Below are 21,081 nucleotides of genomic sequence, written 5' to 3' on the forward strand. Positions count from 1 at the left end.
GAAATTGCAAACGGAGAATCGATGGTTGGAGGATTTGGATTTGAAATTGACATGATTAAGGGATCATTTTCCAGAACATTCACAACAATCATTCATAAACAATGATTCTCTCAATCATAACATGAGTCGAGGCTCTGATACCATAATTCTCTCAATCATAACATGAGACCGCATAAATTGGTGGTACGGTTTCTGTTAAATTTGGATCGTTTAAACAAATTACCCATTAGCTTGACATAGTATGCTTAAGACCGCTTATGACCGTCTAAAACTAATGTTTTCGCTTAATAAAAATTGCTTAATACCAACATCTAGGCAAGAAAACAGTCTATTACCAAATTAGTTTAATGGGTCTTACCGTCTTACCAAGGATTTTCCGGCGGAATCAGATCCTCCAAAATTAAAAACTATCAGAAATTTTTGAACAGATTACATGAAAAAAAAAAGTAAAATAAACGAAATGTCTGTAGCTTGTAGTAACGGTTAGTACTAGTGTCGTCGCTAAGTCATATATTAGGTTCAAGTATGATAATGAGTACAAACTAAGTAATGCATTTATCCAAAAAAGGTTCTTATACAACGTGGAACAAGTTACAACTAAATTTCATTTGTAACCCAATTATTATAGCACGATCCAACATATCTGCAAAGATCCAACTACTATAAGAATATATTAACCGTTATTTTTTTCGTTTGTTTGATACTAATCTTGATCATTCTTCTTAAATACTTTCTTCGACCACTAATCAAGAAACTTTCGGGTACGACTTTGGCTTTATGGGCCTTGTCCTCTAGGCGATTTAGAGGGCGGTAGAAAGATAGGAGGTCGGGCGATTGGAGGGGGAGGAGGAGCGGCAAGAGGAACGCAATCCAAACGCAATAATAATATGTCATGTCATTAGTCTCTTTAAACAATTAATGTAATAACCAACACAATACAACAATATATACATACATGCAGGGGCGGAGGGAGAGAGGAAGGTATGGGGTCACATGCCCCCTATTCTTTTTTGTTTTTTATTAAATAAACCTTAAGAAAATTGATTTAGTATGATATTTAAATGAATTTATAAAAAAGTGCCCCCAATTAAAAAAAAATATGCATTTTATTGAAAATGCCCCCAACAAAAAAATGTTCTAGATCCGCCACTGCATACATGCATGACACTGCCGGTTATTACTGTATATGGATGTTGTGATCTCATATAAAAAAGACGCACAACTCAATACTGAAGCATTAGATCATCCTACCATGTATAGAAAAACAAGAGAACTAGTGTAAATAATGCGAGTTAATACTTACCTTGGCGACGTGCGGCCTGGACGACTCCAACTTGAGTTGAGACCAATAAAAGCAGAGTTAACAGAGACAGAAGACGAGAAACGAAATTAGATGTCTTTGTAGCCATTAAGATAAGTGGTCGACCCTCTCAAAACTCCATTACAGGACCTATATTATATATATAAGAGAGTGAAGCATCGTTAGAGATCCTAAATCTAGTACTGGACTATCGAAGACGTTCCCATTTAACGCGCTTTTACTTAATTTGTCACTTTGCAATAAGTCTTCAGGCAATAAATGACATTATTTTGTGCAACTGACATTGATGTATAAAGTAAAGTTTCATAAAAAATTGAAAAACTATAACTTCTCATAATCGATTAAATATTCAAAATTAAACCAATAAAAGGACACAACATGGCACATTTTAGGGTGTATATAACTCACTTCAATTTATAGGTTTGTTAATCTCTAGAGACCTGGTTCATTTAATCAAAAAGCTCAAGGAATTGCTTGACAAAGACTTTTTTTTCATGAATTTAATCGAATCAACAAAAAGAAAAAAAAATCTTATTTAACTTCAAATCTGAATAAAAAAAAATAGCAAAAGCAACATTTATACTGAGTAAAGACCCAGGAAACAAACAACCCTAAAAGCTCAAGAAAGAAAAAACTAGGGAAGAAAGCTCGAGAAAGATATATCAAAAGTATTAGGCCATTCCGCTTCGCCCTAAGCCTAGTAATCCTAGCCATGAGCGAAGGTAAAGCCGCGACAAAATCAGTGGTCTTAGCGTGGACTCATGCAAATAACAAGTTGGTCAAGTAGTTACGGAGTTTAAGTAACTGGAAATGAGCTCCTTTCGTTTGTTCGTTAGTTATTGTCATGATTATTAGTCAAAAAATTTGAAATATAGCAAGGAAAATGATGGCGTATGATCCAAATGGTGGCATAAAAACACTACTATCATCAGAGAGTAAAAGTGGTGGCAAAAACAGGTATATACATGTAATGTACATATATGTTTTAAAGGGATAACCAATCATTAATCTCTTTAATATTTGTAAAATATCCAATTTTACCTTCTTTTTTTTTAACAATTTTCAGTTCAAAAAATTTTATTCTTCTAATTTACACACACGCATATATACACGTCTATAACTATTATACACCTTTAACTTTAAATGATATAAAATATCATTTGCATAGTTGACTTATAGGCCAAATGGAGACATATATGCCGGACCATCAACTAGTAGAGAGGGTAGAATCTTGAATCAAGCTTCTCCTTAGTTTTAGGCTCATTATTATCCTTTCCCATTAATTGGAAGTCGCGAGCTCTGAAAGTATATAGACATGACTGTAACCTTGTGTTTGTAAATCTCGGTATTTCTGTTTGGATCATGAACTATTATAGATATTTATGATATTGACTAAAAGAACTTTAGTTTATGTGTTTCCGAGTAAGCATATTCAATTTCTCTAATGTCTATACAATATGTTTGTGTATTATAGTAGCTGTTTATAGAAGTTAATGAGATTCATAAAAACATACAGATCGTTTGTATTAAAAGTAGTCCGATTTGTTTTTAACCCTTTGAGGTTGTTGAAAAAACCATGTTGAATAGCTTGCGTTTAAGGCCTCTTCTCGCCATCTTAATTTCCGATTGTAATATTAAATCGTTTTTTAAAGGATTTTAATCTTTTATTTTCAGCTAACGGCTAACTTTTGTTATAGCTGATCACCACGAAATTTTTGTCATGTTTTAATTTACTCCTAAGAGTATAACTGTATAAAAATGATTTTGTTGCAAGTCACTCGGATAATAATTATTTAAATGCTCTATTTGTTTCATGTAATATGAATTTATATGAAATCGTGCTAATATGAAATTATATAATTTTCTTTAAAAGATTACTCACGATTGATTTAGATTATGAGATATTACGTGGATCATTTGGTGTATATATGATTCATTTCTATCAGTTTGCTATATTTCATTCATTGATGGCGATGGCGACAAAAAAAGGGTCACGGAGATACAAGAGAGTCAATAATTAAAATGAGTGGAATAGAAAAATTCAAAAGAAAAAAAATATATTTTGGACTTTTGTTTTGTTTAGTTTTTGAGAAAGTTGCCTCTATATCCAAACGGGACATATAGATAATATCAGCCAAAGAGAAAGAGAAAGATATAGAGAGAGATGGGTTCTTTACAGTTAAATCATGTGTTCATTGTGGTTCTGCTTCTTTGCGTTCTCCCTTGCCTTACCGAATCTGCTCTCCCTTCTCAATATGAACCACTTTCAATCAACGGTTAGTTTTACTTTTTCAGTACTGTTGGAGGTGAAAACCGCACCCCGGTTTTCTCCGGTGCAAACCGAAATCGACAAAACATAAGCCTGGTTTACGAAGGGACGTATCAAGAAAAGATGAGCCGAGCAAAGATGGGCCGAATACAGCCCATTAGGCCGAGGTCGGTGAGAAACCTCTCGAAGGAATAGAGAGTTTCCTGAGCTCGGTCGAAACAGGAAAGTTTCCTAATGGGAAAAGGAAACTTTGGAGAGAAAAGGAAAGGAACCGAGAGAAAATGAAACTCCTCTCGGTCCCATATCGTCTAAGGCGTGCTTGAAGACCGACTTAAGAGATATATATAAAGGGAGACGAATCGACACCAGAAAACACAAGATATTCCCGAGAAGACTTAAAGACTGAGAACTCACTACGCTAGCTTCTTAGTCGCCTTAAGTCTTAGTTCGTTATTGTCTATCTGAATAACCGAACTCAGTTGTATTTTACTTGATTCAATCTAATAAAAACCGAACTTCCGATCTAAAAGTACTGTTTTGTCCTTTGTCGATATTTGCATATCAACACTTGGCGCGCCAGGAAGGGGGACTTAAACAGATTTCTCAAATTTTAGATCGGACTTCGGAAAGATTGAATCAATGATGACGGATCAAACCAACATTCATGAAGAAAAAAACCCTCTCGGAGGAGAGAACGCCAACGCCCCAACAGGGCAAGGAGGAGGAACTTCTGGGGAAAACGCTGGAACTATAGCCGGCCAGACTCCCGCAGGAGGTTATGGAACCGAACTGCTACTTCAAGTATTTAATGCCCAGTTCGAGGCCATCAAAAAAATAAGTGAGGAACGTTTCAGTCAGATGGCGGCACAAATCGCCGAACTCAGTCAAACACGAACTCCTCTCCGAGTTCGGAACATCATTGACGATCTTAATACCGACGGAGATCCAGCCGGAACTATGAGGTCTGCCGCAGTCGGGTCAGCGAATGCACCAGCATCGGATTTGAGCCGAGACGCCGAGTTCGAAGCAATGAATGCGCAGCTTCGCGATATCACCTCAAAGATACATCAAGCCACAAGCGCGGCTCCGGAAATCGAACGCGTCATTCAGGAAACACAGAAGACACCCTTCACACCGTGCGTAGCAGGGACGCCGGTCAAACACATGGAGAAACTAAAGATAAAAATCTACGAAGGCAACTCTGACCCCCGACACTTCTTGACATCGTTCGGCATCTGCATGAACCGATCCCAATTCAAATCCGCCGTAGAAAGAGACGCGGTTCAGTGCCAACTGTTTGTGGAAAGTCTGGGAGGAGTAGCCCTCGACTGGTTCTCGCGACTCAAAGCCAATTCGATCGACAACTACAAGGAGTTAACGACGGCTTTCGTCAAACACTTCTCCATGTTCATTGGACAGAACACCAAGAACTCCGAGCTCTGGCAAATAGCTCAAGGACCAAGCGAGAGCCTTCGTGATTTCATCCAGCGCTTCAAGACGATCGTCGCCAATTGTACGATTAACGACGAAGCCGCTCTCTTATGTCTTCAGAAAGGAGCTCGGATAAAGACTAGCTTCTGAAGCGCGATCAAGCATAACCCCCCACAGACATTAGAAGACGCGTTGCACCGAGCTAATACTTACATCGCTGAAGAAGAAGAAGAAGCCGCGTACGAGCAGAGTTATTCAACGAAGCAACCCGAACGTCCGAAAACCGTGACTAATGAGCCGCAGTCGGGATACGGTCGAGGATACGAGAATCGCAAAAAGGTCTATGCTAATGCGATCCAACAACCGAACAAGAAGTGGAACAATAAATGGGTCCGCGGTGAAGAAGATCAAGACGAGTCATTATTCTGCGAATTCCATAACCGTAGGGGCCACAGCACCGAAGAATGCAGACATCTGCGAGAATATCTACTCGGCCTATATCGAAAGGAACCGATCTTGGTCGACGAACTCCGACGCTCAAACGCGTCTAAGAGCGGCGGGCAACTTTCGATTGACGATCTCCGTTGTTCACACATGCCTTGACCAAACAACGAACAGCTTGAGAAAGCACTCGCCAAAGATCCACCAGCTCCACCGGCTTTACCAACACTACCACCACCACCACCGAATCCGCCTGTTTTGCCCGAGCAACAGAAACGGAATCGTGATGACCGAGCACCAGAGAATCACGCTCCTAAGGCGCGGAAACGTGTCAACATGATAATGGGGGCCATCGAAGCTTGCAGTTATTCGGTTCAAGCCATCAAGGAATACAGCCGACAGGCCGCCAGCGCGCCCAAAGCCCCGCAGGATCCGCCGAAGGGAACACCCTTGGTATTTACCGAGGCCGATACAATCGGGTTGCACAAACCGCATAACGATGCCCTCGTCGTCGAACTACTCCTCGACGATGTTGAAGTTAGCCGAATTCTGGTCGATACGGGTAGTTCGGTTAACATTATCTTCAAGGAAGCACTGACCAGCTCGAACTAGCATCAGATAGGATTGAGCCATTTATCGAGCCACTTACCGGTTTCGATGGAGAACGTTGTATGACGGTCGGCATGGTCAATATTCCGATCTACCTCGGCGGAGTCGCGAAGATTATCCAGTTCCTTATCCTCGACAAACCGGCAATCTACAACGCTATTCTCGGTACACCTTGGCTACACGCGATGAAAGCGGTCGCCTCGACGTACCATTAATGCCTAAAGTTCCCGACTCCCGACGGTGTTTACACTCTCCGAGGAAACCAAGCCGTCGCTCGATCGTGATACATAAACGAGTGCAGACTTCATTCGGCCAACCAGGCTTGTGTCATTAGTTCGTTGGGACCAACTGACAAGCTCGTCGTCCAGCAGACAAAACCTAAGCAGGAGTCGATTGTTCAAATTTGCATCGACGAACTAAGGCCAGAACGTCAAGTCGGAATCGGCGCCGAGCTCGATCCAGTCATTCGCGAGCCACTCATTCATTTTTTGAAACAGCATTCATCAACCTTCGCTTGGTCGGTAGAAGATATGCCCGGGATCGATCCACAGATCGCGTGTCACGAGCTCAACATTGATCCGACGTATAAGCCAATCAAGCAGAAACGCCGAAAGCTCAGACCAGAGAAAGCACAAGCCGTGAATGATGAGGTCGAGCGGTTACTCAAAGCCGGATCCATCACCGAAGTCAAGTACCCAGATTGGTTAGCCAACCCCGTGGTTGTAAAAAAGAAGAACGGTAAATGGAGGATCTACGTCGACTTTACCGACCTCAATAAGGCGTGTCCGAAAGACAGTTTTCCTTTGCCTCATATCGACCGCCTAGTGGAAGCGACTGCCGGGAACGAACTACTCTCGTTTATGGACGCGTTCTCCGGGTACAATCAGATTCTTATGCATCCGCAAGATCGGGAGAAGAAATCGTTCATCACGGACCGCGGCATCTACTGCTATAAGGTCATGCCCTTCGGCCTGAAGAATGCTGGAGCAACATACCAACAATTGGTAAACCGGATGTTCGCAAGCCAGCTCGGGCGAACTATGGAAGTTTACATCGACGACATGCTCGTGAAATCGCTCATCGCTTCCGAACATGTCGGCCATCTTCGCACATGCTTCAATATTCTGGACCAGTATGGTATGAAGCTTAATCCAACTAAGTGTACGTTCGGCATGACTTCTGGAGAGTTCCTCGGATACATCGTTACACGGCGAGGCATTGAAGCTAATCCAAAACAGATCGCCGCTATTCTCGAGCTCCCGTCGCCGACAACCAAACGCGAAGTTCAGCGACTTACCGGACGTATCGCAGCACTTAACTGATTCATATCCAGATCGACGGATAAGTGCTTGCCTTTCTACCAACTTCTTCGCGGTAACAAGCATCTCGAATGGAACGAGAAGTGTGAAGAAGCCTTCGCCGAGCTAAAGAAATACTTGTCCACTCCGCCAGTTTTATCCAAACCAGAAACCGGCGAGACACTTTATCTTTACATCACGATTTCGGAGTTCGTAGTCAGCAGTGTTCTTGTTCGAGAAGATCACGGGGAGCAGAAGCCAATTTTCTACACAAGCAAATCCCTCGATGGATCGGAGTATCGTTATCCGACTTTGGAGAAATTCGCCTTTGCGGTGGTTATTTCTGCACGAAAGCTACGCCCGTACTTCCAATCTCACGCGATCGTGGTCCTAACCGATCATCCTCTTCGTACTTTCCTCCATAGCCCAAGTCAGTCCGGACGACTCGTTAAGTAGGCTATCGAACTCAGTGAATATGACATCGAATACCGAGGAAGAACAGCAACGAAGTCTCAAGTCCTAGCAGATTTCTTGGTGGAACTCCCACCGGAGCTCGTCGACAATAATCCGGTCGTACAACCCTGGATTCTTCACGCCGATGGTTCATCGTCCCATAAAGGATCCGGAGTCGGAATTCGTCTCAAATCACCCGAAGGAGAAGTTATCGAGCAGTCGTTTCGTCTCGGCTTCCCGGCATCCAACAACGAAGCCGAGTACGAAGCATTGATTGCCGGACTACGACTCGCCAAAGGCATCGGCGCCGAGCACGTACACGCCTACTGCGACTCTCAACTCGTAGCTAACCAGTTTCACGGCGAATACGAGGCCAAGAACGACTGCATGGACGCATATCTCAAAGTCCTTAAAGATGTCGCTTCGGAGTTCTCTACCTTCGAACTCACAATGATACCTCGAGATGAGAATGCAACCGCCGACGCCTTAGCCGCTCTCGCGACTAACTCTGATCCTGACCTTCGGCGAACTATCCCAATTGTAGCAATCGAGCGACCAAGTATCGAGCCCGCTCCGAACTGCAACATCATTACAAGACGACGTGATTACGAAACCCAACCCAATCCCGCCCCACCCCTCACCCGGAAGACGAAACCCAAAGAAGTCGTTCCCGATCCCAACAACGACACAGACGAGCTCAATGATAACGAATTCGATCCCGAAGACGAATCCGAAGGCCAACATATTCCAATCGATTTCGAAGCCGAAGGAGAGGACGAACCCGAAGATTCGACTTTAGAAATTGTGGGATACATCGGAGATTGAACAGTTCCCGCAGATAAATGGGCAGCTCGGTGCCTAAAGGCTCGTGCAGCTCGATACGTGGTCATTAAGGGTACTCTCCTCAGATGGGATGCGTCCGGTGTACTCTTGACTTGCGTTCACGGCAACGACATCACGGAAGTAATGCAGAAGGTCCATGAAGGAGAAGGAGGAAATCACTCCGGAGCTCGGTACTTGGCATTTAAGATCAAAAAAGCTGGCTATTACTGGCCTACTATGCTCTCCGATTGCGAGAAGTATACGGCACGCTGCGAGAAGTGCCAATGTCATGGTCCGATGATCAATCTTCCTACCAAGCTCCTGATGACCTCACCCCGGTTTTCTCCGGTGCAAACCGAGATTGGCAAAACATAAGCCCGGTTTACGAAGGGACGTACCGAGAAAAGATGGGCCGAGCAAAGATGGGCCGAATACAGCCCATTAGGCCGAGGTCGGTGAGAAACCTTTCGAAGGAATAGAGAGTTTCCTGAGCTCGGTCGAAACAGGAAAGTTTCCTAATGGGAAAATGAAACTTTGGAGAGAAAAGGAAAGGAACCGAGAGAAAAGGAAATTCCTCTCGGTCCCATATCGTCTAAGGCGTGCTTGAAGACCGACTTAGGAGATATATATAAATGGAGACGAATCGACACCAGAAAACACAAGATATTCCCGAGAAGACTTAAAGACTGAGAATTCACTACGCTAGCTTCTTAATCGCCTTAAGTCTTAGTTCGTTATTTTCTATCTGAATAACCGAACTCAATTGTATTTTACTTGATTCAATCTAATAAAAACCAAACTTCCGATCTAAAAGTATTGTTTGTCCCTTGTCCATATTTGCATATCAACAAGTACACACTGCATTAATACATATAAGTTGCATACGTAGTACTTGTGTTTACATATGATTGGTTAATACTATCAATGGTCTAAATTGATGGAAGATGTAAATATTTTGTGGTTCATTATCATTTAAAAAGACAAACTATATAACATGTATATATAAAGACGAACGTACAAAAAAGAAATCAAACTAAAGGTCTTCTACCATATCCTTAACTTTTCAAACTATAAATGGTTGTACACTCGTAGACTCATACATATATACATACTCTAATAAACTTATACTAGAGGATTTTTCATGATCTCTCTTTGAATAAAACCCAAAAATCGAGTATGGTAAAAAAATTATCTCTTTGAGCACCTCCACTTTTTTTTAAAATATATTTTTATTATTAAAATCCCAAAATGGGCATCGGAACAATACATCTCCGCTGGTGAATCTGAACAAAAGAGTGAAAAAAGACTTGGAAATAGATTAGGCTAGATGACTAGAATAAATAACAAAGAAGCAAACTATAATATCTTAATATCTTATGACTAACGATGTCTTCTGAATTATTTGAAGGGAGGAGAATGATAGGTTCTAATAATCGCATACCCATAAGGACAGGACATTCATCAAATGGACAAGGTGGAAGTCCTAATGGTATAATACTATAATAATCTCCCACATCATATATTAATTTCTTATAAACTTTTTCCACGTTTCTTTTCGATTTATTCTAATCTAATTTCATTACATAATTCATCTATAATAATTTGCTTCCTTTTTTAAAAAAAAAATACTGAATTATTTACCTATATCTTGTAAATATATGTGAACTATAGGGAGAAGACTAATGAGTATATATATTCCAAACGGGGACATATTTGCAAGACCATCAGGCAGTGGGCATGGTGGTGGTCGCAATCCAGCTCCCTAGTACACTATCCATTTATATATGTGTGTATTAATGTCATGTGTAATTTCTACTTTCACAAGTTAAGCTTTTAATTTTGCATGTGTTGGTGTAATAAAATATGTCCTAATGTAATGTTAAAATCCTGCCTTCACAAGTTAAACTTTTAATTTGATGATAATGTATAATGTATCTTAATAGACACACAAACCGAACATTATGAAATAATGCAGGTCCATGATATTGGCCCATGTGTTCTACGATTTCTAGCAAGTTTATATATACGTTTTCAAGAAGATGGATGTAAACAACTTTGGGAGTTGCCTCAAAGCAATTCTCTTCCTTCATCTTATTAATATTAATCCAAAACCTGTAGCTATTGGTGACAACTAAAACATGTTGCCTTTTCTTTCTCTTTTGCAAGATAAAGCTCATCAACGAGCTCGTTTCCTTTTTAACTTTTATTAACTATCTATTGATCTAAGAACATGTTCCTGACTTTCTTATTTTTTATCTTAAGATTCAATTATATATAATTTGTGGGGAGGATTTTGATTAGTTTAGGTTCAGTCATCATATCTTTCGAATAGTTTGACTCTATTGTTTTTTATTTTCTGCAATTATAAATGCTCATGCTTTTAGAAGTCCCAATTATGCAATATTTCGGGTGTTGACTTCCATTTCCCATATACTATGATATTCCATTGGTAGATGATCTGTCTCATGCTGTGTATGGTTTGGTGTTTGTCGTGGATGGATGGAACAAATATGAGTTTTTGCTCTTCTTTAACGGTTAAAAATTAAACATTAGTTGAAACCAAAAAAACAAAAAGTTTAAATAAAAAAAGGCGCCAGAGGCCTCTCCATCCAAGAGCTCTGGTAGGAAAAGACGGTCTCGCCCGAAAAAAAACCAATAATCATGTCGGGGTTTTTCTGGAATGTGAGAGGTTTAAATAAAAAAAGGAAACATAAAGTTATTCGTAGCTGGTGCAGAGAAAACGAGTTTCTGTTTGGTGGTGTTATTGAAACGAGAGTGAAAGAGTCTCGGGCAGAGCAGGTGGCAACAAGTGTGTTTCCGGGCTGGTCTGTTCTACATAACTACGATTGTCACCGTCTGGGTAGAATATGGGTGGTATGGAGAGATTCTGTTCGGGTTTCTCCAGTTTTTATGAGCAGTCAATTGATTACAGTTCTGGTAAAGCTTCCAGATGAAGATGATGAGTTTCTCTGTTCCTTTGTTTATGGCTCTAACTTTGTGGATGAAAGAAGAGAATTATGGAGTGATCTTAGAGCTCATTTTTCTTCACCGATTTACAAAAAGATGAGGTGGATGATCATGGGGGATTTTAATGAATTTCTTGCTATTGATGAACATTTCTCTACGGGTGCAACTCTGGTTTCTCACGTGGGTATGGACGAGTTTCGGACACTGGTTAGGGATGGAAACCTCTCGGATATGAGTTATCATGGATCAAAGTTCGAATGGGCTAATATGTCGGAAGCTGGATCGTCTTTTGGTGAATGATCTCTGGCTTGATCATTATCGGCACTCTTACTGTGTTTTTGAGGCAGGAGGATGCTCAGACCACTTAAGGTGCCGTTTTCAGTTGAACTCTGTGAATGTAAGGATCACAAGGCCATTCAAATTCACAAACGTCATTGCAACTCTCCCTCAGTTCAAGAAGGATTTGCAGGAATATTGGGATTCCACTACCCCTTTATTTCATTCTACCTCTACTCTGTTTCGGTTCAGTAAAAAACTTAAGAACTTTAAGCCTATTGCTCGAAGGATATCCAGGGAAAATCTAAGCGACATATCGAAGCGAGTACAGGTGGATTATGAGATCCTGTGTGCCACACAAGAGCTAAACCTGCAATCGCCATCAGTACAGTCTCAGCAAGAGGAAATTGCAGCATTTGAAAAATGGGAAAAAGCGCTGTGTTGGAGGAACGATACTTACAGCAGAAGGCTAAGTTACATTGGATGAGCATAGGGGATAAAAACAATAAGGTTTTTCATCGATCAGTGAAGATAAGGGAGGCTAGGAATGGTATCCACGAGCTGGAGGATAATGGGAATCTGATCACAGGTCGATTGTGGATTAAGGAGAAGGCAGTTGACCATTTTAAGGATTTTCTTAATGCTGCTCTTGATATTCGTCAAGTGAGTATTGATGAGCTTAGGGGGCTTCTTCCCTATCGGTGTTCTGACGAAGATAAACTGGTGTTGTCGCAGTCTGTCTCCGATGCTGAGGTCAAAGAGGTTCTCTTTGCTATGGCGTCGAATAAGTCTCCTGGCCCTGATGGATACACAGTTGAATTCTACAAGGAAAGCTGGCACATTATTGGGAATGATCTTACAGTTGCGATTCAGTCCTTTTTTGTTAAAGGGTTTCTCCTAAAAGGAGTTAATTCGACGATCCTCGCTTTGATACCCAAAAAGGAAGGAGCTAAACGTATGAAAGATTACAGACCTATTGCTTGCTGTAATATTCTCTACAAGATTATTTCAAAAATTTTGGCTAATCGATTAAAGAAGATCCTCCCTCAGTTTATTTCGCCAAACCAGACAGCTTTTATTCAAGATCTACTTCTGTTAGAAAACCTCTTGCTCGCCTCAGAATTGGTATCTGGATATGATAAAGCTTCCATCTCGCCTCGCTGTGCCCTGAAAATTGATATTTCTAAGGCCTTTGATTCAGTACATTGGAGCTTTCTTTTGAATATCCTGAAAGCTCTGAACCTGCCGTCGGATTTCATTCATTGGGTGGATCTATGCATCTCGACAGCGTCGTTCTCTATTCAGGTGAACGGAGAATTATCAGGTTACTTTGGGAGTTCGAGGGGTCTTCGCCAGGGATGCTCTCTTTCTCCATACCTATTCGTCATATGTATGAATGTTTTGTCTATGATGCTTGACAGGGGGGCTAATCAGAATATTTTTGGTTATCACCCAAAGTGTTCGAATGTTGGGCTTACCCACTTGTGTTTCGCGGACGACCTCATGATTTTTTCGGATGGATCCCTTAAGTCCATCGAAGGAATCCTAAAGGTTTTTGATGAATTCTCGAAAATGTCTGGATTGAGGATTAGTGTGGAGAAGTCTATTATATATTTGGCAGGAGTGACGGAGGGTGTAAGAGATCAAATTTTGCAGAGTTTTCCCTTTGCTTCTGATGTGCTTCCTGTTCGTTATCTTGGGCTTCCTCTTCTTACAAAGAAGATGAGATCTTTGGACTATGCGCCTCTTATCGACAAGATAAAGATCCGAATTAATTCATGGACGGCTAGGGCTTTGTCTTTTGCAGGCCGATTACAGTTGCTAAAATTGGTCATTGCAAGTTTGACAAACTTCTGGATGCAAGCTTTTAAACTCCCAACTGGATGTATTGATGAAATAGAACGTATTTTCTTAGGATTCCTCTGGTCTGGTCCCGATTTAAACACCAGGAAAGCAAAACTAGCATGGGACGAGGTTTGTAAGCCGAGAGATGAAGGAGGACTGGGTTTACAAAATCTCCGTATGGCGAATGAAGTATGTGTCCTCAAGCTTGTATGGCGGGTATTGACAGCCCGGAATTCTTTGTGGGTCTGATGGGTTCGATAAAATCTAATGCGAGGAGATTCACTGTGGACGACGCCAGCTCCTACACCTGGCTCTCCTGGTTCTTGGATGTGGAAGCAGATTCTTTTGTTCCAACAGAAAGCTAGTCAGTTCATTAGTGTCCTGCCGGGTAATGGTCGTTCGATTATGTTTTGGTATGATAACTGGTCGAAGATGGGGAATATCTTGCATTTGTTAGGTGCGTGAGGTATTATTGATTTAGGGATTTCGGATACGGCGTCTCTCGAGGAGGTAGTTTTGACGCATAGGAGACGTCGACACAGAAACCTGATCCTTAACAGGGTGGAAGATGAGATCGAGAATTTCAAAACGGGTTACAGATTGGATGATGAGGATGTGTTTCTATGGAAATAGCGAGAGGGCAAATTCAAGCCAATATTCAGTACTTCAGCAACCAGAGCTCAGATGCGAATTGCATCGCCAAAAATACATTGGCATCAAGGAGTTTGGTTTAGGCATCATTGTCCTAAATTTAGCTTTATCACATGGCTAGCTATGCACAATCGGTTGTCTACGGGTGATCGTATGCAAGCTTGGAATGCAAATATTTCTCCATCCTGCGTTTTTTGTCGAGAACCATGGGAAACTAGAGCACATCTTTTTTTCACATGTCCTTTCTCGAAGGAAGTATGGAAGCGAGCCTCTATAGGGATCCTGCAACAGGATTTCTCAACGGATTGGGCTGTGGTCACAGAGCTTGTATCAAAGCCTTATAAGACATATCTGCAGAGCTTCACCTTGCGCTATGTCTTCAGTTTAGTGCTCTATGTTGTGTGGAGAGAGAGGAATTCAAGACGACATGGTAATGCTCCTGTAACAGAGCAAAGCCTGAACCAGATTATTGACAAAGAAATGCGAAACTGCTTCAGTAATATTCGAACCATGGGTGACAAAAGGTTGGAAGAAGGATTGCAATATTGGTTTGCAGTCCATACTCTGCATTAGAATAAGTTTTATGTGATGTTGTAGTTCTTTTCAAAGTAGCAAAAACGCTCGCACGATGATGTAGAAACGCTGTTTTTTTTTTGTTCGAATAAATTTAACATTCATTCAAAAAAAAAAACAAAAAGTTATCAATCAGTTTTTTTCTAAACATAAAATATGTTGATTTCTTTTTTCGTTTTTCAATTGAATTTATATTATAATATACGGAGGAGATTGATGAGTGGAACGGGTGTAAAAGGATCAAGCAGTAGCCAAGGTGGTGGTTGCAACCACTAGGTCGAAGCTATACCCAAGTCAAAGGAAAGAGTTTCATCAATTATGTATCATGTATGTCTTTTTTGTTTGTTTTTATATCATGTATTATATATATATATATATATATTCATAATATAATATGTTTTAACGTTTTTATTTTCTTTTCAATGCAGCAATATCTAAAATAATATTTTCTATATATATTAATAGTTTGTATTGTGTGTGTCTATCATTGATTAACACAGAGACAAAGAAAGGTGTCTGTATTTATTTAGATATACAAAGGCTTTCCACCATTTTTTAAGTCAACGAGGCTCATAGAGAATACTTGAGTCGGGCCTGATTTCCATATGCCAAACATATTTAATATATTTGCACATTCAACTAAATAAAAACCTCGAATTCAGATTGATGAACATCAAATAGATAGGTTTCACGTAAAAAGTCATGTATTCAAATATTAGAGAGATATTATACTGTAATTGATAAGATTGGATCTGAGATCGGATCTCGAATCCTAAATTATTTTTTTCATCAGTAATTTGTTAAAGAAGTAGAGTCAATTAAACAAAAAAAAAAAACAAGTAGGGTTAATATTTTATATCATTTATCATTTGTTTTTATAATAAAAATACATATAAATTGTTTAAAAGTTGTTTTTCTATGTGCTATTCTACTTAGAAATGTAGATGAGTTAGACATAAGAGTGGAAAATATCTAAAGAGTGGAAAATATATAAAGTCTGGATATCCGAAAGCTATGTATCCAGATTCTGCTAGTTGTATCTTGGATCCGAATCTGGTCCACCTCAAAGATCTACGATTAAAACTGGATTTTAGCACAAATAAACAAAAAGAGACAAAATCAAATCAAATTGGCGGAAATACTTTTAGTTAAGAAGTTATAAGTACATGGCTTTTTCTCATCAGAATTTGCCACCACTTTTTTCGCAAAGGGTTGACAAACGTCTAATGGACCCCATTGACAAAAAAAAAAAAATCAAATTAGTGAGAAATTGATTATAACTCAATCAATGGAGGTTTGACTACGTTGGCTAATTCCGAGATTGTATATCACTACATATATGCAAATCAGTCTAGATTTTAGTACATAACATTTTTTGTCTTTCTATCCCTTAAAATTACTAATGTCATATATCTTTCTAGGTATTTTTTTGTACATGTGTACATTTAAATAAATATTACTAATTTCTAATTTACTCTAACTAACTACTTTAAAAAAAAATGACAGGAAGGCGAATGATGGGTTATTATTCTAATCAAAATGTGCCGGGGCCAGTTAAACCATCGAAAAGTAAACGAGGTCGTGGACCTGATGACGGCGAATGATCCTCCCACCGACTAGTTTTCATCAGTTTCACCAAGTTCCATTTTTCATTACATATCATATTTATTTTTTTCTGCTTACTTTTTCAAGTTATGTGAATATTTTTTTTTTAGTTATCTGATATTTCCATGTTTAAAATAATGAAATCTCATATATTGGTTTCTTAACCTCATATTTCGCCATCACAGCAATATGCGGGATTTTTCTACTTCTCTCAGATCTTTAAGAGAGAAATATGAGAGAATCCGCGCATACGCGCGGATCTTATTTTAATTTATATTTTAAATAATACATTTTTAAAATTTGTTTTCATTTTACCATCATTATATTTTTTGTTTAAAATATTTATATTTTCTTTGATTTCTTCTAGATGATACATTATTTATAATCTCTTCCACCTGTGCCAAATAATCCGATTTTTCTTTTACGGTAATGAAGGACTCAATATCTACTATTTTAATTTATGTATGAAAACGTAATAGCTCATACAAAAATTTACCATTTTGAAATTTTTTGGTTATATATATTTTATTGATTCTATTTTTTAAAAAATTTTTAAAAAACTTTGTATGACATTTTGATGTATCCACTCTTCTTTTTACTATTATTTTTAAAATATTTTTTATCTTTTTAATCGTTTATTAAGTATTTAGTCTTATAATTTTATTACTTAGAGTTTTATATAAGATTATTTTAAATTTCTTAACTTATTCAGTCTCATATTTTTTTTTCACATACATTAAAATTTAATTATATTTTCAGTTTAAAAATGTAGTTTAAGTCACTTGGAAAAAGGACATAGAATGGTGCATTTAAAAACTATTGTATTATATAATATTTATAAGTTTTAATATATTTAAAATAAATTTTAATTTTATTTATTTAAATAATTTTTTCATATACATATTAATATTTATTAATGTGTTTTAATGTTTTTTTTAAATGTGATTAATTGTTATTTAATTAAGATTTTAAATAGATAAGTGGTATTTTCTCCAATGCTGATGTGGCAAACAGCTAGAAAAAGTTGGCCAAGTTTTATATATAAGATATGTTTAACATTTTACGGTATTTCCAATAAAAGTATGTATATAGGTAAGAGATATTAGAACACATAACACAAGCCTGATATATTGTCACATAGAAACCGAGAGCTCGTATAACTAAGAATTTCTTGTAAGATAGTGATATGTGTATAATGACTTAAAGAGATGTAGTTTTGGGAGTTGCCACTTAATGTAACTTTCTTATTCCCATTTCATTATATCAATCGAAACCATCTTGATCTTGGTATCCATTTAAGTTTTTCTCTCTCTCTAATTTTCTTGAAAAAAAAAAACAACAACTAATAGAGAGAATATAAAACAAATAATTTACATACAGAAATTTTTTTAACTCATACGTAGTGTGGATTAAATTTTAATATCTACTATATATAAGTAATGTCCAATACTAATTAGTAAGAGGCCATTTGAAAAGAAAATTAAACACAATTCTGTCAGCATTGTCACTTGAATTCAAAACAGATAATATTATACTAATAGAAAGTTGGAAATGAGCTTTAAAAAACCAAAGAAATTATTATGAAATATGTAAAGAATTTGTTATACAAGTTATACCTTTGTATAAAAAAGCCTATGGGTTATTCAATAAAATTGAGAAAACCTGTTTATATTTCTAAGTTTCCTCTAAAATTTATCAAACATGATTTTTAATTTTTCAATGAGAAAGTGAATCACAATGGCTTTAGTGAGTGTAGCTGACGATTAAAACGACGTAGTATGAAAGTTTTGTAAATAAATATTATTCATATGTATCTTTTTGTCTTTTTATAGCAAATTAACTCATAATTTCATTATTAATTTCGAGCTTATTCGAAACCATAAGCGTAAAATAATACAAGAGCAAACATGGGTACATTCAAATACATCATAATGTCAAGGTCATTCATCAAATAAATAAGAAAAAATGGAAGAAAAAAAAAACACCTCGATATATAACAAAATTAGGAAGTTATATAACCAAATATTACCTAAATCAATCAGGATATTTCAGGTCGAAACAACTAACATCACAATAATATTCTTCAGGGTTGCAACTTTTGCTCGATACTTCCAAGATGACAGGAGATATGCAACGAGACTTGCATTGATTGCAAAGTGGTCGAGACATACTATTGTTACGAACAACCTTATAATATGTACTAATCCCATCATGGTAAGAGCCCCACTCTGTGTATCCTGGCAGGAGACCTGGAGAACCGCCAAGCACACAATCCGTATGCAGGGTAAGCTCACAATCCTTAGAGGTGTAAAACCATGTTTTTGGATCTGTTTCTTTCTCGCAAATATCACACCAATATTTACCACTTGCGTTTTCACCGTACTTTAAAGAGAGAAAGTGCTCATCGACCCTATGCTTGACCTCATATGGTAAAAGAGCGCATTTGAAGTCTAGTACGTATCCACAATCATCTTCCACGCATCTGAGCACATGATGTGCCTCTTGGTTGCAAGCACTGCAAATCCCCCGTGGTGATGTGTAAAATAAGGGATGAGGATGACTTTGATGCACAAATGGCTCAATAACTGAAGCACATCGCACATCTAATACACTCTTTCCAGCATAGTAACCAAAACCATTATGTAGTATTCCACAAGCATCACAGTCAAAAAACCTAGTTTGTCTAGCTTTAAATGTATACTGTTCATTGCTTACCACATGACGTTTTCGCATAGGCAGATTAGCGCAGCTTTCATGGAGAATGAAACTACAGCTTTCACAGTAGTAGAAAGAAAGGTGATAGATAGGATAAGTGCATGCCTCACAACTTCTCTCCTCAATAAAGATACCAGACTTGTCGAGTCTTAGATTATGTTCTTTATGGAGATTATGTTGTATGGTATTTTCATCAATCACCTTGAATGGTTCAATAGCTTCATCTTCTTCTGGTTCATCTTTCATTTCTTTTCCGTCAGATACATCTTTTCTTATAGAGCATTTGGTATGATACACAGAACCAGGGCACCTCGTACAGGAATAACCTCCACAACTCCAATCCATTTTCTTTTGACAAACTCCGCATACTGCATTCACGACACCAAGAAGAGAAGTGCGAGAAACGCGATGATCATGACGATTGATGTTGATAACCAGTGGGAATCCTGAGCAATCATTGTGGGCAGTGAAATCGCATGGAAGACAGACATACGGGCTTCGATCTCCATTCAACCCGCAAATGGTGCAAGTGAAAGAGATGGATTTTGGCATGAGGGTGAGTTTATGGTCATGGGTGTTTAGGTCTTGAAGATGTAATGGCGGTGGATGATGGACACATTGCAGATCCAGACTAAAGTTACAAATGGAACAATGATAAAAGACTTCAGAATTGACAAGCCTTTCTCCACACAAACGACATTTTCCATCAGTATAAGCGGGTGGTTCACCTTTGAAGAGTTTTAGAGGGTGCAAGGAGTGGGAAGCGTGCCTTATCTCTGCCCCATGCCTTTCGCAATCCACATGGAATGTCAAATCACATTCATAACACTTGTAGGGATATCCATCACCATCCTTTCTGCAAGCAGCACATGTGAAGCAGCTCTGCGTCATCTCTAGCTCGAGTTTATGGTGATGGTGCTGAGGAACATCAATAACCTTCGGTGGTGGGTACTTCGCACAATAGAAATGGAATGATGAAGAACGAAATCTTCTTTTAGGAACTAAAGCACAGTCGTTACATACATAAAACATGCCACCCTGGATCTTCCCTCTACATAAAGCACATCTCTCTACTCCCATAAAATGGATTGTAAGATAAAGAGTGTTGCTACATTTTTGTGAAGGGTGGACGATATTGTTTGCATTCTTGGCGCATGACTTGTGGAATAAACCATAAATACATTCATCGCACTGGTAGCCATCAATTACACCTTTAAATGTGAGTCTGCACCATTTACACTCCGACTCCATTTTCACAAGGGTCAAAGGATGCTCGTGGAAGGGTATTTCCACTTTCAGAGGGTCCATGGCTTGAAGGAAAAGAAAAAGAAGAAACAAAAAATAGATTGGATATAATCTTCAACCTGTATGCTATTTTTCTGTAAAATTTCGAGCTTAACTTTCTCTAATCTCAATTCCAACTTTTGTATGATATCTGAATATAAAAGAGAATGGTCATATTGAATTAATTAGTCGTTGAAACAAAAAGTCAATAATCACTTTTCCAGTGATCAATTATTTATTAAATTATATATTGGTGGCATAATATTAAAATAAACTTTGGATCTAAGACCACTAACCATCCACCATTTTATATAGTACTAAAATCAACGAAACAAGATTTACATGGCAACGACTATTCTTTTTCTAATAGAGTTTGAATGGTCTACTAATGGTTGTTACATTATTGTATCAATAAAAATTTAATTCGAAACGTAAAGAATAATAATTTTAGATCTGAGAAGTAATCACTAACCATTCACCATTATGTTTCGTGCCAAAGTTAATGAAGTGTTTAATAAGGA

The 21,081-nt window shown here is 38.4% G+C and overlaps 2 protein-coding genes across 2 annotated transcripts; both read right to left on the bottom strand.

The window, feature by feature from the left end:
- Positions 1–458: 458 nt before the first annotated feature.
- LOC112086409 lies at positions 459–1,425 on the bottom strand. Its single transcript, XM_024155323.1, has 2 exons — positions 1,304–1,425; positions 459–888 (listed from the first exon to the last, which is right to left on the bottom strand). Exons 1-2 carry the CDS (start codon positions 1,407–1,409, stop codon positions 776–778), a joined length of 219 nt encoding a protein of 72 aa, XP_024011091.1. The 5' UTR covers positions 1,410–1,425; the 3' UTR covers positions 459–775.
- A 17,170-nt stretch (positions 1,426–18,595) lies between these two features.
- Positions 18,596–20,584, bottom strand: LOC18016146. The gene has a single exon (XM_006398012.1). The coding sequence runs from the start codon at positions 20,582–20,584 to the stop codon at positions 18,596–18,598; it is 1,989 nt and encodes a 662-aa protein (XP_006398075.1).
- Between the last annotated feature and the right edge of the window lie 497 nt (positions 20,585–21,081).

The sequence above is a fragment of the Eutrema salsugineum genome, unplaced genomic scaffold (assembly GCF_000478725.1).
Source record: "Eutrema salsugineum unplaced genomic scaffold, Eutsalg1_0 scaffold_20, whole genome shotgun sequence".
Classification (NCBI taxonomy): Eukaryota; Viridiplantae; Streptophyta; class Magnoliopsida; order Brassicales; family Brassicaceae; genus Eutrema; species Eutrema salsugineum.